Source organism: Ambystoma mexicanum, chromosome 6q (genome assembly GCF_040938575.1).
Source record: "Ambystoma mexicanum isolate Mex_15411 chromosome 6q, UKY_AmexF1_1, whole genome shotgun sequence".
NCBI lineage: Eukaryota > Metazoa > Chordata > Amphibia > Caudata > Ambystomatidae > Ambystoma > Ambystoma mexicanum.
Genome location: NC_090937.1, coordinates 341,562,030 through 341,586,569, shown reverse-complemented (window position 1 = coordinate 341,586,569; position 24,540 = coordinate 341,562,030). Strand labels below are relative to the sequence as shown.

The 24,540-nt window shown below is 43.1% G+C and overlaps 1 protein-coding gene across 2 annotated transcripts in view; it reads left to right on the top strand.

The window, feature by feature from the left end:
* Positions 1-6,872: 6,872 nt before the first annotated feature.
* The window catches only part of RAD23B (RAD23 homolog B, nucleotide excision repair protein), a 452,986-nt gene continuing 435,318 nt past the window's right edge, over positions 6,873-24,540 (top strand). Inside the window, exon 1 of one of the 2 annotated variants that reach the window (XM_069630819.1) lies at positions 6,873-7,271. In XM_069630819.1, the coding sequence (XP_069486920.1) occupies positions 7,206-7,271 (66 nt within the window). In that variant the 5' untranslated portion in view covers positions 6,873-7,205. The remainder of the gene's footprint in view (positions 7,272-24,540) is intronic. The other variant, XM_069630820.1, reaches the window with a different exon arrangement.

Sequence of the window (24,540 nt, the reverse complement as noted above, 5' to 3'; positions counted from 1 at the left end):
TCCGGGAAACATTCTATATACATCAGCCTTGCAGCCCTTTTATGCGAATGTAAGGCAAACTCCCTCTACAACTTATAAGTATCAATTTTGTCATATACATCAACCCAGTCCATTTGATATAACCTTTTTTTAGAATAACTCGCTCTCGTTGTTAGATCTTCTTTCGTGATGTTGATTCGAAGAAGTGCAAGATTTATTATTTTTTTAAGAGTACAATAGAATTAGGATTATCTAAAAAAAGCATCCTAGAAAATTCTTCATAAACAGAATTTCTGGGGGGATTTAACATTTTAACATAGGCATTCATTTGCCGCCATAAATGGCGCGAGGAAAGACTTGACAAACCCAATTCTATACGTATACATGCATTTGGAACGGATTTAGCCAAATTTAAGACATGTTTCCAAACGCACCCTTGAACCATGTCTAACAAATCATCAATGTTATGTAGGCACAAATCCAAATTATACAAAATTATTGGTTCAACTTTTAATAAGTAGAACTGAAGTGCAGGATTTAAGGAAAATTTACAAAATTTCTGATAAATGATTTTTAATAAGGAAATCAAAGGTCTAACTTTGGTTGTTAATAGATTGTTCCAATATTTTTTAGAAAAATCATTGGAGATGTCAAAACCCAAATATTTAAGTGTAGAGATTCTTTCCAGTGTATGCCCATTGAGAGTCCATGTGGATCGAGGGATTTTTTTTGAACCTGAAAAAATTTAAATCTTGGATTTACCAACATTTGCCTGTAGATTATGCTCTGTAGCAAAAGTGGAGAAAACCTGTAACTCCTTTCTCTGTCTCTGGATGCTGGGGTTTCTCGAGCTGGCGTCTCAGAGGTTTCTTTCTGTTCCCCGGCCAGTAGTGTTGGTGTTGGTGCAGCCGCCGTGGGGGTTCCGTCCTTTTGAGATTCTTCCCACAGGGTGTTTGGTATCCGCTTGAAATGGGACACATTCCTGGTGACGGTCTCTGACCCTTGCGTGGCAGTGGCCAGCCCATGCTCTTAGTGGGTGATGGTCCAGGGAAGGGACTCAAAGGGGAGGGTCATCTTCCCGTGCGGCGTTCGGTTCCTCCCAAGTGCTGTGTCCCATACTTGGAGGTGGCTGGATGTGGCTCTTCTCGAGCTGTCTTCTTGTATATTGCGCTCTTGTCTTTTTTGTTCAATTCGTTCCAAGTCTACTTGTGGAGGGTGCCAAGAGTGGTGAAGGGGGAGTCCTGCTTGGATGGGTACCCCGAACATCAGGGCTGTGAGGCTGACCTGGGTGGCTCTGTGAGGGGTTTGCCGATATGATCGAAAAAATCGGTATAGTTCGGGTAGCCATGGTTGTCCCTTGTCTTTGGCGATTCTTACACACTTATTGATGGATGCCATAAACCTCTCTGCATCGCCGTTGGATTGGGCCAGTATGGTGTGATGTGGTGGTGGCGAATTCCCATGTTCTCAATGAAGCATTTGAACTCCTTGCTTTTAAATGGGGGACCGTTGTCGCTTTTAATCGATGACGGTATGCCATGTAACGCAAAAACAAATGCTAACGCTGTTGTGACGGTTGCTTTGTCGGTGGAGTTGACTCAACCTCTGGGTATCTTGTGTATTTGTCTACCGCCACCAGCAGGTAGGCTTCATTGGCAATTGTGCAGAAATCAACGCTCACTGCGTCCCAGCGGAGTTCGCTTCTTGGTGGACATGCCATGGACTCTGGTGGTCCGGGTCTGCAGATGGCTAGACACACTGCACATGTTTCGATGAGAGCAATGACTTTCTGCTTTATTTGCTGCATCCATACTCTCGATTTAAGGAATGCTTGGGTCTTTACGATCCCCTGTTGCCCTTTGTGCGCAAGTTGGAACGCTCTCTCTTGTAGGTTGGTGGGCATTACGATGTGGTGTCCCTTAAGGAACAGGCCTTCCAGAGACACAGATAGTTCATGTCGTATCCCGAACTGGGCTTGCATCATCTCTTGTGCCTGGGGTGTCCGGTGGGCGACCGGGGTGAGGAAAGGTTAGTATTGCTTCCTTGGTCATTTGAAGGCAGGGGTCTTTGTCTGTTTCTTCTACTATTTCATCTAGCTTCATTGTCTTTGGTTTGGTGCAGGTGATGATATGGCATACATGTTCCTCTGTTTCTTTGGCTGCTTCGCATCTGGCTGCAGAGGCAGGTTGGGGGTGTTGCGACAGTAAGTCTGCGGGACTGTCGGCCCCTGCTCTGTATTGTACCTTGAGGTCGAATTGCTGTAACTGGAGAATCCAGCATTCGATCCTGGCTGGGGGTGTGGTGATGACCCCTTGAATATTGGGACATGGGGTTTATCGTCAATCAGCACTTTCACTGGTTGGCCCAGGATGTACACATGAAAGTGTCTGCAGCCCCATCTGATGGCGAGGGCCTCCTTTTCGATATGAGCGTAGTTCCTTTCGGTGGGAGTGAGAGCTCTGCTAGCAAAGGTGATGGGAACTACAGTTCTGTCTTGGTCAGTTTGGGTGAGGACTGTGCCCAGGCTGACGGGGCTGGCATCCACTAGCAGTTAAGTCTTTCGCGACTCGTCGAAGAACTCCATGGTGGCGTCGCTGGATAGTGAGTCTTTGATCTTCTGGAATGCTGTCTCTTGCGCCTCTCCCCACTCCCACGCCGACTTTGCTTTTGTGAGTGGGGTGGCAATTGTGGCCAGATCAGGGATGAACCGCCCACAGTATGTCACCATGCCTAGGAAGCTGCAGAATTCTCTGGCATTGGTGGGGGCCTGAGCGTTTTTGATGTCACCCACTTTTCCGGGATCTGGGGACACTCCTTTTTCGTTAAAGGCATATCCGAAAAAGCTCAGTGTGAATTTTCCGAATTCACATTTTTCTTTCTCGCCCTATTGCCACATTGGGCAGGTGCATGTCAATGCATATCCTCACTGCTTGAGGCTGTTTAGGCTTTGCTGTTACCACCATGGGGGATACCCCAGGGTGTGGGCCTATGGTCTTTTCAATTATGTGGTGGTCCTTGAGTTTGTTCAGTTCTGCCTCCACTGCTGCCCTCATGTGGAAGGGGACTCTTCGGTGTCGGTAGGCCCTCGGTTCTAGTGTGGGGTTGATGTGAAGTTTTACCGTCCCGCCCTTCAGGCAACCAATGCCTTGAAACAGTTTCCTGTGTTTGGACAGCAGGTGGTTGATTTCTCTGGAGTGAATTGCAAATGTGAACAGTATCAGTTCTAGTCTTTCAGCGTTGGGGCATTGCTCAAGTTAGGCTTGCATTTCAACCCTAAAACAAGCACCAATTCGGAGCAGTACAATTTCGGTGTTCCGATACAGGAGCAGTGCGAGAGTGTGGAGTATGTGACAGCTCTACGACATTTAAAGAATCCTTTGACAAGCACATTTGTGATCAATTCATGATTCACTGCAATAGCAATAAGATTAGAGAGGAGTTATGGTTAAAAGACGACCCCACATTGGATGAGTTGTTAGACATTACTAAGTGGGTCCAAAACTCGATGGCCTGTGTTGCAAAATTAACAGAAAAGGAGAGAGGAGAGACTTAAGTGGAGGTCTTAAGTATAGTGGATGGAAATCAGAAGAAGAAAGCAAAGGAAAAACCGGTAATGAAAGGAACCAATGACCACAAGAACAACAGATCAAAAGGGGAAAAGAGAGAAGAACGTTTATGCTTCCGATGTGCTAGCAATTCACACTTTTCCGGATCAATCGCATGTCCGGGTCGAAGAGTTGTGTGCGCAAAATTGCCAATTGCTGCAAAAATGTTACATTTAATCAGAAGAGGGTTTTGTATGTAAATGAAGAAGAAGGGCAAAGATCGTCTGAGGAGGAAAAGGGTTGTCATGTTGAAAATGTCACCATTAACATGGTTCAGGGAGTGGATGAGGAGGAGTTTGAGCATCCATATACTAGTGTGAGGGTGAATGAAAAAGAGATATCAATGATGGCAGATTCTGGTTAAAAAATGTTGCTCATGTCTATAATGGTGTTTGAGCATGATATGGAAGGGGATGTTTGGAATTTGATAGAGCCAGATGTCAACCATGGTGGGTACAACCAGGACAAGATAGAACTGCTCGGATATTTTGAAGTGAAATTTGAATTCAAGGGGAGTTATGCACATTGGAAGGTGTATGTGACCAAGAAATGGATGACAGTCCAGGGATGTCGTGATCAAAAGAGACTGATGATAAGGTTGGACCCAAATACTGATGACCAGGTCTTACACGTGGGTTCAAGAGTGTGAGAGAAATTCTAAACTGTGTTTATAAAAGGTGTGGGAAAAGTGAAAGGTATGAGACATCAAATAGTGTTAAAGAGAGGAACTGTCCCGGTTAGAGCGAAATTATGGCCTGTGTTTCTAGCTTTGAGAGATGGGGTCGGTCAAAAAGGAAGTGAGTAATCTGTTGCAAATTGACATAATTGAAAGGGCTGGTGGAGTTGAGTGGACATCTACTTTGGTTGTTGTGAAGAAATCATCTGGTGATTTGTGCTTTTGTGTGGACCTACGTGAATTGAATAGGTGTGTAATGATAGATCAACATCCTTTGCCCAATATGGGGGAAATGTTGGCCATGGTTGGTCAAGGGCATGTGTTTTCTAAATTGGACATGGATTTGGCATTTCATCAAGTTGAACCTGAGGAAAGGTGCAGAACATTGACTGTGTTTATTACGCATGATAGAGTGTTACAGTTTCGTAGGATGCCCTTTGGTCTTGTTTCTGCATCTTCCGTCTTCCAGAAAGCAATGGACAGACTTTTCAAAGGGATGAGAGGTATGTTTGAAAGAAAATCTTAAACAACCACCATTTCTTTCAGTCATTGTCTAACACAGTATGCAGATTTAAGCACTGTCCTCTTTCCAGTAAGCCACCATCCGGGCCTCTTAAAGGGAATGCCAAGGACTATAGCCATTCCCCACTCACCCATTACTTACACACACAGCTGTGCCTGCAGCAATTTCATCAGTTAATTGTACTTACATATAGAAGCCAGAAGCTGATCACTGTGGGTGGAGGGATATGTGGCGGTTGTGGAAATAAACAACTAGGCTGTCTCTGCAAGATAGCTAATCAAGATGTGACATAAACACATTTCCAACAGGGCCCATGTTCGAATCCGCAGTAGGACAGCAAAAAACAAAAACGCCCTTTCCTGCCACAGTGCACTGGGTAAGAAAATGAAATGGAACGATTGCTGACTTTTCACAAAAGATGAAGAATGGAGTACTTTTTAGTTCCCACTCACATAGACCTATGCCTAGACCTTTCACTTAGACCTCAGAACTACTGCCTGTTTCACCTCACAGCAGTGGCACTGCTTAGTCTGCTAGTACTCTCCTGCCCTCACACTGGAATGATACAACTGTGCTCCCTCACACTGGAATGATACAACTGTGCTCATCACTCCACTGTCCTTGCATCAACCCATTGATTTTTGTCTAAGGTAAGCACATATGTTTTCCCTGGCACTTGTCCATCTGGCTGTGATGTGTGACCCTCATATGTGAATTTACCTTTTAATGTAATGTGTCCCTCCCACATGTAAGTCCCAAGCTAATAAAAGGAACCCCAGCAGACACATACAGGAGAATGGCTGCAGACTCCAATTATGGAACTCCTGTTGTCTCTGTCTCACACTTTGGGCCAGCAGGGGTATACCGTGTGATCACAGTGCTGCAGCCCTGTCCTGCAGGCCCACACTGTGTAATCAAGGTCCTGCAGGTCTGGGCCCCCCAGACCAGCCTGGTGCCCTGAGTCCAGCCCCAGACATGCCAACATTCCGACTCACCTGGGCGGGAGATTTCATCAGAAAAAGTCGGGAATGCATAAGATGCATGGGGACTAGAAGTATTTTAGGCGGGAGAACTTGAAAAATAGCAATATTTTTTTCACGAAAAGTCAGGAGTCTCCCGCTTAGACGGGAGGGTTGGCATGTATGCAGCTCACGCAACCACCATCCAGGATGCTACCGCCATCCAAGATGCTCTGGCACCCAGGCTGTGTCCCAACGGCCTCACAGGGTCCTACCCTGCAACACCAGTAAGTCTGGGTGACCCAGGCACACCAACGTGGTGCTGGGTCCCCAGCACCTGTGAGGCCGGCTGTGTGACCGCCGCCGGCTCCACAATACTGGCCTGGCCTCAGCACTCGCTTAGCCCTGGGGTCCTCTTCCCCCCCAAATCCCCCTCAGCAATTGCACGCTACTCTGACCTGCACTTCCCTTCCCTCATTAGCGCATTCCGCTCTGACCATTACCCATCCTCCCCACTCCCCTGCACTTCTTACTGCACTTGCACAATCCGAATGACACAAAGCCTATTAGGATCGTATTTTGTTTTTCTTCCCTGCCCACCCCTTTTGCCTTGTTGCGCTTATTTGCTGTAAAGGCGCATTATAAATACCCAATAAATAAATAAATAAGCTATGTTGGTTTTCATCAATAAGTTACGTCATTATATGGTTTCACAAAACTCGGCTGCACACATGCTCTGCCTCTGATATCGTACACTAATAAATACTGCTGGAAGGTGCAGTCAATATTTCAAATTCAACTGATCAGTTTCCGCATTTAGGTCATACATGTCATCTGTGCAGCAATCTGATAACCTGATACTCTTTGTACAGATGTGTTTTCACTTGGTAGCTGTAATGTTCTACGAAGCCGCTATTTTGTTTAACATGTTAATACTATTTATGCTTTTCAATTGCTCACGCTTGGTGATTTTTTTTTTTAATTAATAAAAAATCGTTTGAACACAGAAAAAGAAGCAAGCTGGTGGAACAGTAGTAGTAAACGTGTTGGCGTATTTTGCGACAGGCGACGCTCAGTGACAGTGAGCATGCGCTAATGGGTAAGTCTTCCTTTTTCAGTTTAATAATGGCTAAGTCTTTCTAATGAAAGAGGACAACCTAAACAGCGGCAGACACGGGAGTCGTTGCAGTCTATCTTCTCTGTCGACAAAAAAAATCCTTCTGGTTTGAGAGTGGTGGTGTTGGTTTGCGCATGCGCTTCTCTCCAGCGGCCTCCCATCCTAAACCAGTTTCTCAGGATTCCCAAAGCGAGTCATGATGGCGACGGGTGGCGGAAGGCCATGAGATAGCGACCCAGCAGCGCGCGCAGCTCAGACCCGCAGCTCACACAGTTAGAGGCGGAGCGGCTGGGGCAGGCGGGTCAGTGCGGGGGCAGTGGCAAGGGATCCCTGGAAAGGTGGCGCTATGCAGATCACACTGAAGACCCTGCAGCAGCAGACTTTCAAGATCGACATCGACCCCGAACAAACGGTAAGGATAGCGAAGGGAGGGGGTAAGACCACAACCTGGGGCCCCCGTCAAAGTGACGCCGCCCACTAGAAAAGTGCAGAAGGCTTCTTAATGTTTTTTTAACATGACAGATCGGTTACAAGTCTTGGGATAGGCTCTATCTTGTGGGGTGTTCCGACTCCCGAGTCCAACTCGATGCACGGCTGAGTATAAGCTCACCACGGCCAACTTTAAACATAGCCCAGAATTGACACTGCAGCTCATAAACAATAACACCTTAGGTTTGTTAAATCTACATGTAAAGTAATTCTCCCCCCCACCCCCTTTGCCTTTTATTGAGGTGTTTTTTTTTTCTTCAGGAGGGTGAAGATGCTAAAAAGTTGAGAAATGTAAGCATGTAGGTTAGGTAGTTCTAACAGGTGTGTTCCCTTGGTGGATAGCAGCAGGCGCGGTGCTGGAACTGCATGGTCATCCCAAATGTCTGTTTATGAAAAGAGCGCGGCTCACAATGTAATTCGGGTCTACGAGGAGGCAGCTAATACGATTTTGGGATCGATATGCGGTGAGACTGTGGAGGCAGTTTCTACAGGCCCGGCCCTCTACCAATAGGAGAGGCCGCCTAGCTCATTGAACAGTGTCACAGAGAACGACTCTTTCTCGGTGGTGTCTTTGGATATGTTTTGTGCTCGCTAGATTGAGCCCAGTGTCAATTTGTTAAACAGTGCGTGGCTGGCCCAGATTGCTTGAAAAACATGCAGTAGTGGTGAACAGTTTGAACCGAATAACTGTGTGCAGAGAACTTTTTATTGCATGATAAATAGCAAATAACGAACTGTTTGCATCCTTCTTAACAGTGCCCCCAAGTTGTTGGGGTGCCCTGTCCAGCCCCTCCTATCCCATCCACTGTATCGGTATTCACCCCCCCCCCCGCCCAGTTACGGGCCCATCTCATCTCCCCAGTACGTGATGTCATATGTCACGTCGTCCCCAGATATTGGGGCATCTTGGTGAACTTGTCTTTTGATATGGTTAAATTCAGAGGAGTTTCTCTCAGTGGTTGGGGTGATTTTATAGATTTATGTCCCGCTTATATGCAGACCTGAGTCAGGCCTAAAACTTCATTCGGCGCAAGCCTTAAAAGTACTTCAAAAACAGGGACAAGTACACACTAGCAGTGAGATTAAAATTGACTCAAATATAGTACATCACATAAGTTTTAAAATGATCGTTATAGAATTTGTGTCCTAACTATGCAAACATTTCTCAACCTCGGAGCAATGCAAAGGTACCTTTTTCATATTACTGATAAAACCACGATATAAATAGTATAAAGCAGACTTGGCTGTCCTATGGGTCTTCTTTCTGATCTTGGCTTATATCTTGCATCAACGCATAGTGTGTTATATCTTTCTCTATGAGCCAGCAATATGGACAAATGAAACTTTGGGAAGGAAGGGGGAATCTCTAGGTATACACTCGGCTAATCCGCAAAAAAGTAAAATCTGAAGGACGTTATTTGAGACCTGCCACTGCGTGATGCAATCCTATCCAGTTGTTTGTGGCTATGATCCCACCCACGCCATTTATTTTAAACTGCCAATACCAGATAAGTCCACATGTTCCAGTGTGACATTGTTCTGCATAAAAGAGGAAGGGTCCTTTTTTGCCCCTTTATCTCCTTGCATTTTGTATAATTAACCTTCAGATCTCTTTATCCCATAACATCAGTATATATGAGAGCCTGAGTGAAGTCTTCAACTCTCTCTAAAGCATTAGTATAAAGGTTGATCCAAGACACACCCGTTTCACATCCCTAACTATGATGAAGTAATCGGTACACTTGCTGGCAGATTCATGATGAATGGTAACCTGAGTGTCATGATTCATGAGCTTTAATATAAATGAAAGGTGCAGCAATATCTTTAAATCTTCTATCACCGCCCAGAGCCTAGCCCTATTCATATTGATGCAGAGGGGTGATGGATAAAGGCCAAATATATTGGTGCTTTATACAAATAGTATTTGGCCCCGCAATCAGTTGTCTCTGTGATTCTATTAATATCCCCGGGGCTGAAGCCCACTCTCTGAGCCTGCACATACCAATTTTCCTGTATCTAGTAGCGAGATTGGGCGGTATGATTACGGGGGTTGTTTGATTACGGGATGGCACAATCACCTTTTTATACAACGAGGGCTCTTCTACAGCTCGTGGGCATTTGTCCTGCAGCCCTAATAGCATTAAAACATTCAATAAAAAAAGATCCCAAAGTTCTCTAAATTTTACTTAAACAGATCAACAGGGATTGCATGGGAGCCAAGGCTTTTGAGCTGCTTGTGGAATAACCGCTTCAGTGACATCCCTCAATGTAAACTCTGCATCTAAACTCTGCTTAATAAACTGTGGATAATGTGTTGGATGAGAAGTAAATTCGCTGTTTAATTCATCCATAGAGTTGACCTCATCAAAATACTCTATCCAGACCGGAGGACTAATGTTAGATTCCTATATGTGTCAAAATGCTTAGCATGTGCGCATGACGCAAGTAGCCAAAATGTGCAAGATTTATTCAGTAACGCTGCATCTTCTAGTTCCTTCACCTTCCTCTTTGCACGTGTCTTTTATTTATTTATTTTGGTTTTTTTTTGCACCCTCACTTGTATTCTTATACGCATACCTCCCTGCTTTCATTTCATCCGAGTTAAGTGGAATTCTTTTAAGGGTATTAGAGCCCGTTTTTGCTAACTTAAAATCACGTGAGAACCAGCCCATGCTAATAAAAGCTCTATTCTTTACTTTTAAAGATTAGGATCTTAAGTGATGGCCAGCAATCTCCAGAAATTTTTCAGTTTAATGAGATAGAATTACAATTCTCCCCAGACCAAACAACATTTAATCTTGGGCAGTTGTATTCAAACCTTTTTTTGTGGAGCCCCCCCATGAGTAAACACATTGTCGATTTTCCCCCCACTCTCCCCTAGTAAAAATAGTGTCGCCGGGCCCCTCCAGATGCCATATCTGCTTATATTTTCTATTGAAAGCAGTCTTCATACTCCCTTTTTGAAGAGCGTTGAGTCCACCCTTTGGGCACCCCTATAGAGGCCAGCCCCACAGTTTGAAGACCACTCATCTAGGGCATCTCTCCAATTATAGCATGAGTAATGTTTTAGCCCAGTTAAGTGCTCTACCCATATTCGGTGCTACATTAGGCATTTGACACAAGTCTGAGGCATTCGTACACCCATACAAATTGAAGTGATAGCGCAGCATGGCCGATGAAAAACCTCCAGAGATCTCATTGCATACTTTCAATATAAATTCATGTATTGTAGATGCAAAACCAGAGCCTTTCAGAGTAACATTACCCGGTATAACAGGCAGCACTATTCCATTGGCAGTTATCGTGCCCCCTTCCCAGAGGAATTTAGATATGCAGTATGGATGCAGCATAACAACCCTCGGTATATCTGGGACTATACCTTAAGGCCTACCTCATGAATTAATGGACCACTACCCAATTTTAAGTTTAAAATCTCCTCCCTAAAATCAAAATATCAATGGGTGTATAGTATCTTACTACAGGGCGTTCTTGGATTGAATTATGATTGATAGTTTTTTTTTTTTTAAACTATAGGTGACTTGCACCAGATGCCAGGCAAGCTCGGTTGGGCTTGTGTGATCTGACCAGCCTTTGAAGAGGCCAGAGCTTTTTACATTTTTTGAGGGCATTAAATTTACATTTTCAGGGGAAACCCCGGCACTTTGCTATTTCTTAGTAAATACTATTTGACTAAGTCCTGTAAAAACTCAATGGTACTAAGAGAATTTATACCACACTTTATTACATCAGTGGAACCCCTACACAAATCGACATCAACAATCAGCAGACCCGGAGGGACTCATTGGTGACCAAATATTTTTCATGCTAGGCTTCTTATACAACATTCACATGGTTCTTTGATTTGCACTGTCGTGCTGAGGCTTTATCATGCAGATACCTTGTATGTAGTGCTGTACTAGGTTGTCTAGTGAGTAGGTGCTGAATCTACATAACCCCAGGGTGAAGAGGCACTGCCCCATCCATTTTAAAATGACTGTGAGAAGTATGTAGTCTACTCGGGTTAAATGTGATTTTTAACCAATGAAATACTAACAAATGAAATAACAAATTAAAAAAATGTAACTGGGTGTGGGGTGGAAGCGCTCCACCTAACTCCACCCACCACACACAGCCCCAGACCCCATTTAAACATTTACCTCCCTGCCCCATGTATGTTTGTTCGTTTTCTTTTCATTTTATTTTCTCTCGTTATAATCGCTGCATTCAGTCTACTCGATAGCTGTGGCTGCCATGCCACAAGGTTGGTTTCCACTCATTGTTTCTTGCCATGGTTGCTTAGTAACCCTTTCTGCTAGTGTGTCCAATATGAAACAGTCTCTAGGCCCACCCCGGAGAGGTTTTTTTCACATTTGTAGTTTTGATGAAGTGATTAATGTTCATTTTCCAAGCACTGGGGGGTGGTCTGGATGCTTGTACGCCCAGTCGACGTCCCTTTTCGAACTTTGAGGATAAGTGCAATGATCAGCACCTGCCGCTGGATGTCTACCTATGCGGGGAATGTGAATCTGGGCAGATACATGCATCAGAAATATGATTATGGCAAGTAATGTATGATGTTGCAAGAACATCAACTCATCCTGCAAGCGTATGTTGAGACATTACTACAGAAAGGAGCCATACAATTTGTCCCCTTTCTAGGTAAAGAAGGGTATTTATTCAGTGTACTTCCTTGTACCCAAAAAGGAATTAACCATTTGCCCTGTTTTAAATCTGCATCCTGCAATGTATGTCGAGCCACAAAAATTTGGGATGACTACACTGAAGGAGGTAATCCTTCTTTTCAAATGGGGGAATTATATGGCAACACTAGACATGAAAGATGCATACTTTAATATTTCAAAGTTGGCTAGTGCACAAGAAGTGGGGGACACTCATTATCATTACAAGGTGCTTCCATTCGGCCTAGCCTCATCGCCAAGAGTATTCACCAGGGTTCTAGCAGTGGTGGCGGCCCACCTTCACCGAAAATCCCTTCCAGTGTATCCTTATCTAGAAGACTGGTTAATGGGAGACACACCTCAGGCATGTCTGCTGACTAAGGTGGGGTGCTCAGACCATGGGAGCAATTCAAATAGAATTTTGGGCTTTTAAAAATGTGAATCCATCGCTTGCACGCCATTCTGCTTTCTTTGTCAACCCTTCCCATCTGCTTCTTGGTTTAGCCTCTCGTTCCTGTCTCCTGCTCGCCCTCTGAGCTCTGTGATTGAGCCCAGGATCCCTCTGAAGAGAGTAGCGCAGGCATCGTAGTCCGCACACTTGCAGTGGTTTCACGGTTTCACCATATCCGGTGCTCAAGACCCCCTCCACGTTATCAACTCAGCCGGGTTCTTTTTTCCCTCCACCTCCACCCTCATCCCTTGCAATCCGATTATCCTAGTCGGGCCTTAGCATTTCCCATTGGGAACTAGTCGTCTCGCATGCGAGCCAGGCGCACTTTTCACCGCAACCCACTTGCATGCTTTCTCGTCCCGCCGCGCCCACATGCAATCAGATTGGCCTAGCCAGGCTTTAGCATTTCCCACAGGGAACTAGTCCACTCGCATGCAAGCTTTTGGGTGCTGTGACCCAGGTGAGTGGTGGCATGCATTACGCGACTCCCAGCTGGCCATCTGTATTTATTTTTAAAATTCCCTGCACTCTGGTGCTCGAAAACCCCTGCCTGCCTACACCTCAGCCCGCTTCCATGCTTCCTCGTTCCACCACCCGCAATCCTAGCTTAGTCAGTCCTTTTCAAACACCCACTCTGGACAGCCTCTGCCTGGCAGCCCTTTAAGGGCCCCAATGCAAAGGGCAGCTCCCGAAGAAGCAGCTCCAGTCCGCGTTTGCCTGTGTTTGTCTGAGAAGCATGCCACCGTCAACCAGCAGCGACTGGTAAGGTAAGGGTGGTTTGGGTCGGGAGTACAGCAATTACTATATTCCAGTAAAGCCCTACCCTACTTAACATTGCACACCTGTGTTTAAGTTTCCGATCATGTATCTCAAATTTAGGCATTTCTGCATGTACTGTTGGTTCTCAAGTTGGGGTGTTTTTCTCCCACTGCTTAGGTAGCCTGAATTTGGGCAGTTTCTCCCACTGTTCAAGTGTCCCAATATCGGGTGTTCCACCATCTACTGTGGGATCTCAAATGTAGGCATTTCTGCATGTGCTATTGATTCTCAGGTTTAAGCCCTTTCTCCCACTGCTTAGGTAGCCCGAATGTAGGAATTTTCTACCACTGCTCAAGTTTCCCAGTGTCTGGTGTTCCACTGTGTGGTAGTGTTGATTCTCAGGTTTGGGCGCTTCTCCCGCTGCTCAGGTTTCCCATCCTTGGGTGTTGCACTGTGTACTGCTGAGCCTTGGGTTTGTACGTTTCTTTGTGCACTGTAGAGTCTCAAGTTTAGGAGTTTCCACCCCACTGCTTGCGTGTCCTACGTTTGGGCGTTAATGTGGTGTTGGGTCTGAAATATACTACTTGGGTGTCCCAAACCTATGTGTTTTGGCATGTGCTGTTGATACTCAACATAGGTGTTCCACCATGTACTGTTAAATTTCCCACTGCGCAAGGGTCTCAAGTCTGGGTGGTTCACCATTTGCTGCTGTATCATGTTTTAGGCTTCTTTCAATCCAATGCTGTGTCTAAAACTTGTAATAAACCACAGAAAGTGATGCCTCACGGTACAAAATAAATCTGATTCAGTTGTGGCTCAAGTAGTAGAGGACTGTGGCAGGCAAATGCAGAATAACAATTAACTTAATATGTATCTATAATTCATATACAAAACGATCAATGTGTGCCAAGGCACCAAAAAACCTCTTTACAAATGTGCACATTTGAAAGTATACATTGTGCAAATATGCAAGTCATGTATGTCACCGGTCTTAAATGAGGACCGAAGGTATCAAACATTATGCCAATGTACACATACATGGTTGCAACCAACATTATTCATCAAAATAATCTCAACCCATTCTCAATGTTTCATCGGTAATTTGGAGGAGCCCAAATACAAATGGACAAGCTCCTCAATTCTTAATCTATAAATGTCCATATCTCTTAGTTTCGACGGTAAAACAACTAGTTCAATACATTTACGTCCTGAGGAAAGAACTAGTAACATTGGATGATCCTTCTGTATTTCTAATCCTTTTACACCATTCTATGAGATCTCTATGAATTCTAAAATGACATAAACACACAAATAATCCATTACAACCCAAACCTCCTGTCCACTGCCCACCACCCTGTTATTTTCTCCCATTATTCTCATTATAGAGCATTTACCATATGCTCGTTATTGATTGCATAGTGGGGAACAGCGGTCTTCAATCACAATTGCAGGAAAACATACCTGGAACAACATGATGCAAAATAGGGTCTTAACCTCTAATTCGCATATGTGATATTGTGTAAAAAAAAAAACATGTATTCCCCGACACGGCTACAACTAGATCACCAACCTCTACCATAGCCATAATTCGTCTGGCAGTGAGGCATGTTCATTATTCCTCCGACTTCAATTCCTCTCAGCAACTCATTTGTCTAAACTTTGGAGATTCATGAGACAGACATACGATAGTGTGTAAAACCAAATTGTAGACCCCTTAGAATCCATCAAATATATTTAAAGTTTTATTTGCTGTTTCTTAATCCTATTAGCCACAAATGCTGTTTTGCACCGCAAATATTGAACTTGCATGTTCCTCAACTTCAAACGTCCCTCTCAGCGTTTCTCGGGACAAGAAAACGCCAGATAGTTTGAAACGTGGTAATAAGTGTCAGGATTCCATGTTTTAGGAGGACGAACACTCATAACAGTAATGTAGTATGAAAAGGCACGTAATAGCGGGCACCATTTTGAAATGTCTCTGCATCCTTTATTCTGCCAGTCCATTCCGTACACCTTAATTTTAATGGAACATTCTCAACCTACTTGAAAATCTCAGAGGGATAGTTTTCATTTATTTTCCTTTCGTTTTCAGAGCGTTTACAAAAGACTCTGCATAGGCTGCAATCATCATTATTTGCTATTTTTTTGCAACCAAATGTAAGCGCAACAGACACCTTAACTCGCGCCAGAACACTATACAGCACGGTTAATGTATTATCCGCCTAAACCGTGCCAATAAAATGCTGGTATTTAAACGTGGAGCTGCTTAGCTCCCTTCCACATTAAATGCTGCCAATACCACTGTTTTTTAATGTGACGTACCACTTAAACTGATACATAACTTGTAGAGGACCATAGATGTCATATTATATCTGCCATCTGTCCTTGCAGCATGAATCTACGCTGCTCACTCCAGAACGCTGAAGTACTCTGTCCCTCACAAATGTGCTAAAAACAAACCCTACATACCGTGTTCATATAATCCTATTAAATGTGGGTACCAACCTTTTTATGTGTGTGGAAAATTCCATGTAGGCACACAGAGAAACTACTTGTACCAGTGCTCCTATGGTCATCCTAGCATAAGTCCTGTATCTATCTAAGGTTCCTCACCAACTTTGTAACAAATGCCTTCTCCAAACAAGTAACATGTGCAATATGGGAAATTCTATGCTCTGATGCCATTCCTCTTGGTTATTTAGCCCATTAAAGTTGTTCTGTGTTCAATGTTTATCTTTGGAAGAGTCTAAACGCTGTCATTGCCCCATACTGTATCTATTGCCCACCATTTTTAAATTCTTCGGGTCCATGATTTTCTTCCAGAAAATGGGCAACTAAGGGAGAAGTTAATCACTTTGTTCGAATCCTGGATTTGTGTTCTGTAATTTTAAGCTTAATGGCTCTTGATGTTTTTCCTATGTCTTATTACATGGACCTTGTTGAGATGGATTTCTAAACTCTGACCTGGTGGGCAGAAGGAGGCCGTCCTAGTTTAGTGGAACAGGGGAACCTTCTAGACAAACCAGACCAATCTGCGGTAGCTTGGCAGATGGTGAAGACTAAGTCTCAGAAGAGGCGAAAGTGATTGGAAGCCCACAAAGAGCACACACAGTAAAACTCCACAGATTATTCTTGGACATATGTATATGAAAAATAAATGTGTTTCTAGGCCTTTATAACAAAACACTATTAAACCACAGTATCAAAACAGTTACCAAACATGCTTATTCACTATGTAACATACATACATGCTGATGAAAGGGGAGAAAATAAACACAACCTGCAACAGAAAGGGGTAAACTCAACACAGAGATCGCATTTGGCAGTTATTCATAGTCCATCCCTAATATATGTAATCGAGCCCCAAGAAGTGAGGAGCCTTATACTCGAAGTGTAGCAGTGAGTTAACACGCGGTCATGCGAAAAGCTGGTTCTCTTCCGGGAGATGTAGCTGCTCAGGAAGAGGGTTAAGGCGATAATAGGGTTGACCTACTCCTTGAGGAGGGTCTACCCTTGCAGATAGTTTGGGAATAACTGGGGAGCACAGGTTAGCCCAGCTAAGGCAAGTCCCTTTAAGTGATTCTGGTGCGTAAAAACAGATGACTGTGCTAGCGGGCCACCGGCAAGAACTCATCGACTCTCGATGCAGTCCGGACCAATCTTTGCCAGCCTAGTCCACTTTGCTCTTAGGTTTCACCCATGCATTTACACGACGCTCCAGCTCTCATCGGCTGCGGGGCGATCTTCCGTAGCGGGATAGGTCTGCAGGCATTTACAGCGACAGTTGGCACAGCGTGGCAACACGGACAGCAAATGCTTGCGGCATGGCGCACTCTAATAAATCGCGACCCAGAGGAGCTAGGGCAACGAGTTTTGGTGGGAGATGGCCCAGGACCGCAAGTAAGCGATTCCTAAAGTCTCAACTCGGGACAGCAGCGTTCCTGTGTGGTACCCCATGTTCGAGCTGGGCAGTTCACTGGATGGCCCAGGACACTTCATAAGGGGTTCTTTGCGAGGGTAAGCAGGAGGTGCCGAGAGTAGTTGTTCCCACTCTCCAAAGGGACGAAACGCTCTTGCAGGCCTTCTTGTACGATGCAAAAAGCAGGGTTCCGAGGGGACAACAGCAGGGTGCCAAACCTTCCTAGCATGTCTCCGGCAATTCCTCGAGCCTCCTCTTTCGTTGAGGATACTTGTCTCCTTCGGTAGTTCGGTGTGAACTTCAGTTAATCGACCTGGAATGGATGCAGATCCCCTTCTCTTATCCAAGATTCGTTTCGTGCTTAAATCTCAGATGGCCAATGGAACATCTGCTCTCATGCTTGCATGCCAGGCGTGGGCCAATCATGGCCCACTGTGGTTCCAGTCATTCAGGCCTACCGGGCATACTGGCATCAGTGGTGTGGATTGGGACAAGACCGTCCCAACCCTCTTCCTGGGCATTAGCCCACATGACCTGCATGCAGGAGCCTGTGAAAGATGCAGTTTTATCAAGTCTTGTCCAACCATGTTTCTAGGCCCTTGAATAAACTAAAACCCAAGAGCATTTGGTCTTTTGTATCCACGCCAAGACTTTATGCAGAGTATGCAAGCGTTAACCTAACATAGCTTAGTGCCTCTATCTGTCCACCTTTCCACATCCAATATGCCAGATTCTTTAGTTTGTTTCTGATTGTGTCACAAACAATGATTGAAAAAAACGATTTCATTTGACCTGCTGTAATGTTAAAGCAGAACTCTCCCTTTATCTGCCTCCAATATGTTGCTTCAGTAATCCTCTGCCTCAACATTTCCACACTTTCAACCCCCACTTCACATTGTAAACTTTCAATCTTGAATATCTATTGATAAAATGCTATGTACCCTAATTCACAAACTCCATAGAACTATGTATGGATTGTAACATTTTTATTTTATTATAAGTTGGTTTAATCAAGAAAACTTTTTTTTTTAAACTAAAATGTATACCAACAGAATATAATTAAAATGTACATGGTTAATAACATTTGCTGAAAATAAAACATAAAGGTTAGAGAAACAAGTTGCTAATTACTTGACACAAGAAATAGTCTAAAATCATCAATAAGTAAATAATATACAAAATGAATTCAATGAATAAAAGAGAAAAATAAACATGAATTACTGCAGTACAGCATCTAGCTTGAGATATGCTCAGTCTATTATAATTATAAATGGCATTTGATTGGTGGGTTGTTCAACAAATCTAAAATATTAAGAAAATTAAGTATTGCATATCTAATGGTCCTCATTGGGAGCTGTTATTTAACACTACAGAGTCTTGTGCTGGTTATAATAGGGAACCCAGTAAATAAATGGTCAAAATGTGATATGCGCTGAGACAACCATATTGAGCATTCTACACATAAATGCATCATCGTTTCCGGTGCCATTTTACAAAATCGACAATATATCTTAGTAAGTGGTAGAATTTTACGAACACATAGGATTTCCTTTGTAGGTCCGATATTCAGACGAAGATCGCAGAAAATCATTTTGCTGGCATGATGTAGGAAACATGATTAGATAACTCTGTTTCGCCATATCGTTTGAGAGTAAATGGATTAGCCAGAAATGTATTATATAAGAAACACGCAGATCTGGTTTTAATCCAGTCATTTTCCCAAAGACGCCTTTTGGCCTTGTCCGGATTTTCGATCAGTAGTGTTTGGGAGATGTCTGCATTGATGCATTTTTTAGCCAGGTCTCTCCAGGTAACTGCAAATGTATCAGTTGATCTTGAGAGATATTCAGATATAATGCCCAAAAGGGCAGGTTGATTAATACCCATTACACATTTGCGATTAAATGAACAAACTTTCCGTTTGTATATTGCATAAAGTGATAATAACTCAAGTTCATGTCTGAGAATACATATTGGTTCTGATAGAGGTAGATTTAAAGTTTGCTTCCAATAGCATCCTTCTAGAATTGCCCAGTATTGATATGATTTGCCTGGAAACGCCTCAGTGCCATACAAAATGACTGGGGTGAGTTTCTGTTTATAATATACAATCATGAGGGTTATTGAAAATTTACAATATTTTGTTTTGATTAGACGAATTTGAGAAATGGCAGTTATTAATTTTTGCCTTACATGTTGATGATTTGCATTCAGACTAGGGCAGTTGGTTGTGTGTGTGTGTGTGTGTGTGTATATATATATATATATATATATATATATATATATATATATATATATATGATGTTACTGAGGCTAGATTGGTATTTTGGAGGGGCCACTGATGTGGCAATACGTTGTTTCCGCTTACCAAATTGCATAATTTTTGTCAAATTAAATGAAATGCAATTTTTCTTGGTGTATCTGTCAAGAGCACTCAAAAGAGCCTGTAGCCCCTTGGGGTTTTTTGAGAAAAGAACCATATCGTCTGCGTAAAGCAAACATTTTACAAAGACGCCATTATTTTTGGGGAATCTGTAACGATTGTCTCAAAACTAACTCATATCTGAAATAAAAAAATTAAACATGGTAGACGCTAGTAAAGAACCCTGCTTTAAGCCACATGCAACCTGGATTGAATATGACAGTAGGCCTTTGCTGGACAATTTGATTTGAATTGAGGTGTTTGAGTGTAAATCAATGAGCCATTTTAAGATGAACCAGGGACATTTTTCATCGAACGCCATTCGAAAGTCTATGAAGGCAATATAAAGAGGTTGTTGGCGCTGTTGTACATGGGGGAAATGATACTGGAAGAAAACCTGTTTGAATTGGATCACAGAGATTATTTGAGTCCAGCCATGAAGAATTTATTCAGAATGATTCGAGCAAATATTTTCCCCGGGCAGTCTAGTAAGGCAATAGGACGATATGTTGCAATATATCTATTGCCTTTCTTGAAGATGGGTATTATGATGGACTGCTTCCAGGATGTCGGAATCTCACCTGTAGCAAATATGATTAAATATTTGGTGACGAATGGAGACCCATAGGTGTGGGTGATCTTTCATCATTCCATTATGAAGGCCATCCGAGCCAGTCGCTTTTGAGCGTTAGAAATACAATCTCGAATATCTTCTACTGTTCGTGGAAAATGATGGAGCATGGGTTGAACACTTGTGTTTGGAGTCAGGTTCTCAAATGGGGAACAATATATTTTCTGAAAATAGACCTTCCAAGCTTCGTTAGAGATCGCATTCATTTGAACAGATCCCTACGATTTAGATGTAGCCTCGTTCAAGCAAGCCCAAATGCCGCTCGTGGATTTTAAGATCTGGTGTAGCATTTTTTCCCCATCCATCTGATACTGGATGGAGCGCCTCCCTTCCACCAGGATCGATGAGCTGCTTTCAGTTCTTTTTTTGGTGGTAGTGCGGACAGCTATTTGAAGAAACTTTAGGTTGCAAATAGCCCATGGCAACTCTGCTTTGCAGTGAGATGGGATTATATGGATGCCGTTGTTTGTCTAATACTAGAGTCGGGCATTGTGGATTGCTTGAAGATCTGAATCATTTGAACATAACAACTTGAGCCATCATTTGATGGAAGGTTGAAGACACTGGTAAGAGATTGTTTGTACTGGTACAAATTGTAGGTGTTGCAACGCAAGCGAGTGCCGCTATTATTGACCAAGATGTTCTGAACATGGGGGTTACTCTGTGGGGGCATGACCACCTCGGGCAATATACAATGCATAATGAGCTTACTATGGTCGCTGAGATCTGTTTGAACGACCTGCATGGATTGAATTTGCATAAAGAAATGGGTATGAACATAGATGTAATCTAGTGTCGCCCGCTGATCCCACCCCACCCCCACCCCCCCACGAATTGTGATGGAGTATCTCCCGGAACAGCGCCGTTTAGCATGACAAAAAACCTCTGTCTTGCATAATATTGGACCAGGTTGTTTCATCAGCAAAAAAATGTGTTGAGCTGGTCGGAAATAAGTGCAGATTTAAGTCACCTAGCACACACGTTTAAAGTATGCTCAGAACATGTAACGAGGAATCCAGGAGCCAAAGCAATTGAGCAAAAAAAGTGTCTGGTGATATGTTCCTCCTGCTCCAATAAATATTAATGACAGCAATGGTTAGACCATTTCTAGTCAGCTTCACAGCTTGAAAGTATGAGGAGGGCGAGGGAAGAAGCTTGCCTGAGAATCCAGAGGCTTTGTTAATCCCTAGCAAGAGCCCACCGCTAGGGCGGCCCTGGCATTCTCGACGGCTGGTGTCAAAATAATGGAGTGAGACGCTTATATTGGAGTCTGTGAGCCATGTTTCCTGGAGTGCCACGACGTCAAAATGTTACAAATCATTGTTCCCCGAATTGATTAAATCTTTGACCCTTGGTGTTCCAAGAAACAAGACTACATGTACCACTGCATACATTATATTATGATCTAGGCTTGTATGCTTGTGCCATCTCAATATGAGATGACTGATTTGTGGTTGGCAATGGTCTCCCGTTCTGGTTAGGCTTATATGTTTTGACCTGTGGTTTTTCAACAGAGGTGGCTGTAGAATTCGGCACAAATCCCAGATCAAATAGGCCTGATCTTGCCTGCCATAGAATGTCGGCCACTAGGTTAGATTGTACATAGATCCTTGCCTCAGATAATTCATTTATGTTGGTAAATTCTACCAAGCTGATGTCGGTTGTAGACAGTGCTGCTAGACTGGGGATGTCGCTATAAATATTCAAGATACTCGCTCTGTTGAGTGCATACTTTGAGTAAGGATCCTCGCGACATCTTAGCACTAAACAGTGTGGCTTTGATCGATTGATTGTTTTGGCACTATTAGAATGGTTAGGGTGAGGCAATCATTGGTCTTGATTTTGTTGTATCCTGTAACAAAGATTCTGACCAGTATGGGCTTAGTCTTGCTGAATAATTAAATTAGCTGACTTGGACGGTCCCTTTAACAATGCATTCACATCTGGGAAAGCTTCCCGCTGGTTGTTATTCATACACTGATTGCGGTATCTACAAAGTATGAATCGACTGAAGATTTTATCATATCCCTCGGATCTTGTGCTGAAGGAGTTATATGAACCGAGCTCGCTCCTGAAGGTATGGAAGTAAATGTGAGTTCTGAGTTAGTCTATTTCGATAATGATTTACTACAGTTGGACACATATAACTCTTTTTTTTTAGATGTACGGTCTATGTGTGAATTCCCCAAATAATGTAGGTTGCAGAGAAGGTTGGTCACGTTCTTGGATTCGTGAAGTGCTTTGATTAATAATTTCTGGTTTAAAACCAGAAAAGGATGGGGCCTGTGGCATTTGAACGATTTGTACTGTCGGCTTATTAGGAGCATGTGTCATGTAAGCTTCAATAGAGGATTTAATCTCTTCTCTCATGTCAGCAATAGCCGGGTGAATAAGTGGTGTTTGACCTGTGCCAAAAGTAGAGGCGATTATTGATGCTCCATCTGCTGATTTGGCAGCCTTAAGATTGCCCTTTGGATCAGGTATATGTACTGAAGGAATTGAGACTTTAATCGCGGCACACTGTGAGTGCCACCAGATCATCAAGGGGTTTATAAGGTATGAACGTCTGAGCCACCGAGTTGATGGCAAAAGTGGTGGTCTCAGCAGCCACAACAACTTGTTGGAGCGCCCGTTTGGAGACCACTTTGACAAATTTGCAGACTTTTGGCTTTGATTGGGTGCGCCGTCCTGGTCTAATTTGATCTACGTCGGAAGACTGCAAGTATTCTAGTGGACTCAGATTTATTAGAGAGGGGTGTGAGCCACTTAAGAGTGTTCAGCATTATCAAAGGGGTGGAATCTCCAGTAACAGTCTTTTAAGGACAAGAAAACTTCTCACCTGGGCCAGTAAGGGAAAAGGTATTGCTCGTTATGAAGGATTACACCGCTTGATGTTTATCCGTTGCATGCCAGGGACTCTCAGTGCTCGATTGTTTTCTGTTTTAAAATGTATGTAATTGTGTAAAATCAGGCATCCACATTTCAAGTGGCAAGCTGCTAGCTAGGAATATAATTGCTTGCCTCTCAATTGTCCACACAAACGCATCCCAACGTTTTTTGGCAAGAGACTTATCGCTTTCCAATGGATAGTGCAGAGTACAGAATTTTAGGATTGGATGAATGACTCCAAATGTATGTGCTCTCGGATCTTGGTATGCCCCTTTCTATTTACAATGCTTGGTAGCTTTTTTGGGTTCAGTATGCGTTTTAATAAATACCATAAATGATCTTCCACAATACTGTCCAATTCTGTGTCGTAGCTGGAACAGATTTGATGCAAAATTCTCTTGGGTCTGCCTGTCTGCTTGCTTTTTGGAGACATATTCTATGAGTGAACATTTTTATATGCTACTCATTCTTAAAGCAGAACATTATTTTCTGGTAAACATTTAAAATTTCATTTGATTTTTAGACATGGTAAAAGATGAAACCATTGTTTAATGATATTGTGGAAGCAAAAAAAATAAAACTTGCATTGGAATGAGAATGGTGGAAGAATCCTTAAACGACTACTTTGGAGGAACATAAAAAAATCAGTACAAAAATATAAACGCACCATTATTGAATCTCAAAAGCAAACATATAACGTAAGCATTGATAGAGCCAAATCCAACTCCAAGGAACTGTTCAAATTCTCAAAGAATTTGAAAGTTACTCATCTCCTTTCTCGCCTGTTTCTAAAGACTATATGGTGCCAGTCCATTCAAGGAATAAAATTGCGGGTCACCATCAATCCATTTCTAACCAGTTGGCTAGTCTAGTAATTAACAACAATCCCACTATTTTAGATAGCACACATTTGGCCAATCTAGTAACCCTTCCGAAATTTGGTTTTCATAGTTGCTCGTAAAATGAGGTTGTAGAGATTGTTTCTAACATGAAGTCTACATCTTGTTTGGGGGACTCTTGGTCCGCTGACATTTAAAAAGTCTCCATAGGCGTTCTGATCCCGTCGATCACCAAAATGATTAACTCATCATTTGAGTCAGGCATTATACCTGCTGTCCTGAAGGATGTTTGGGTTACCCCTCTTTTGAAAAAGGACACTTGATCCTGCAGTTCCCAAGAATTACAGGCCAATCACTAATGATGATCCATATTTGCTAAAGATTTTCGATAGAGTGGCTTACTTGCAGCTCCAGAAGTTCATAGAAGAAAATAAACTCCTTAATATTTACCATCTGGTTTGAGATCCCAACATGGAACAGATAGTGCTTCTGGATTTTAAATCCAGCATCGTGGGAATCTTAGAAAGAAGTCATCCAGCCCTACTCTTACTGTTAGATCTCTCGGCAGCATTTGATATAATTGATCACAACTTATTACATAAC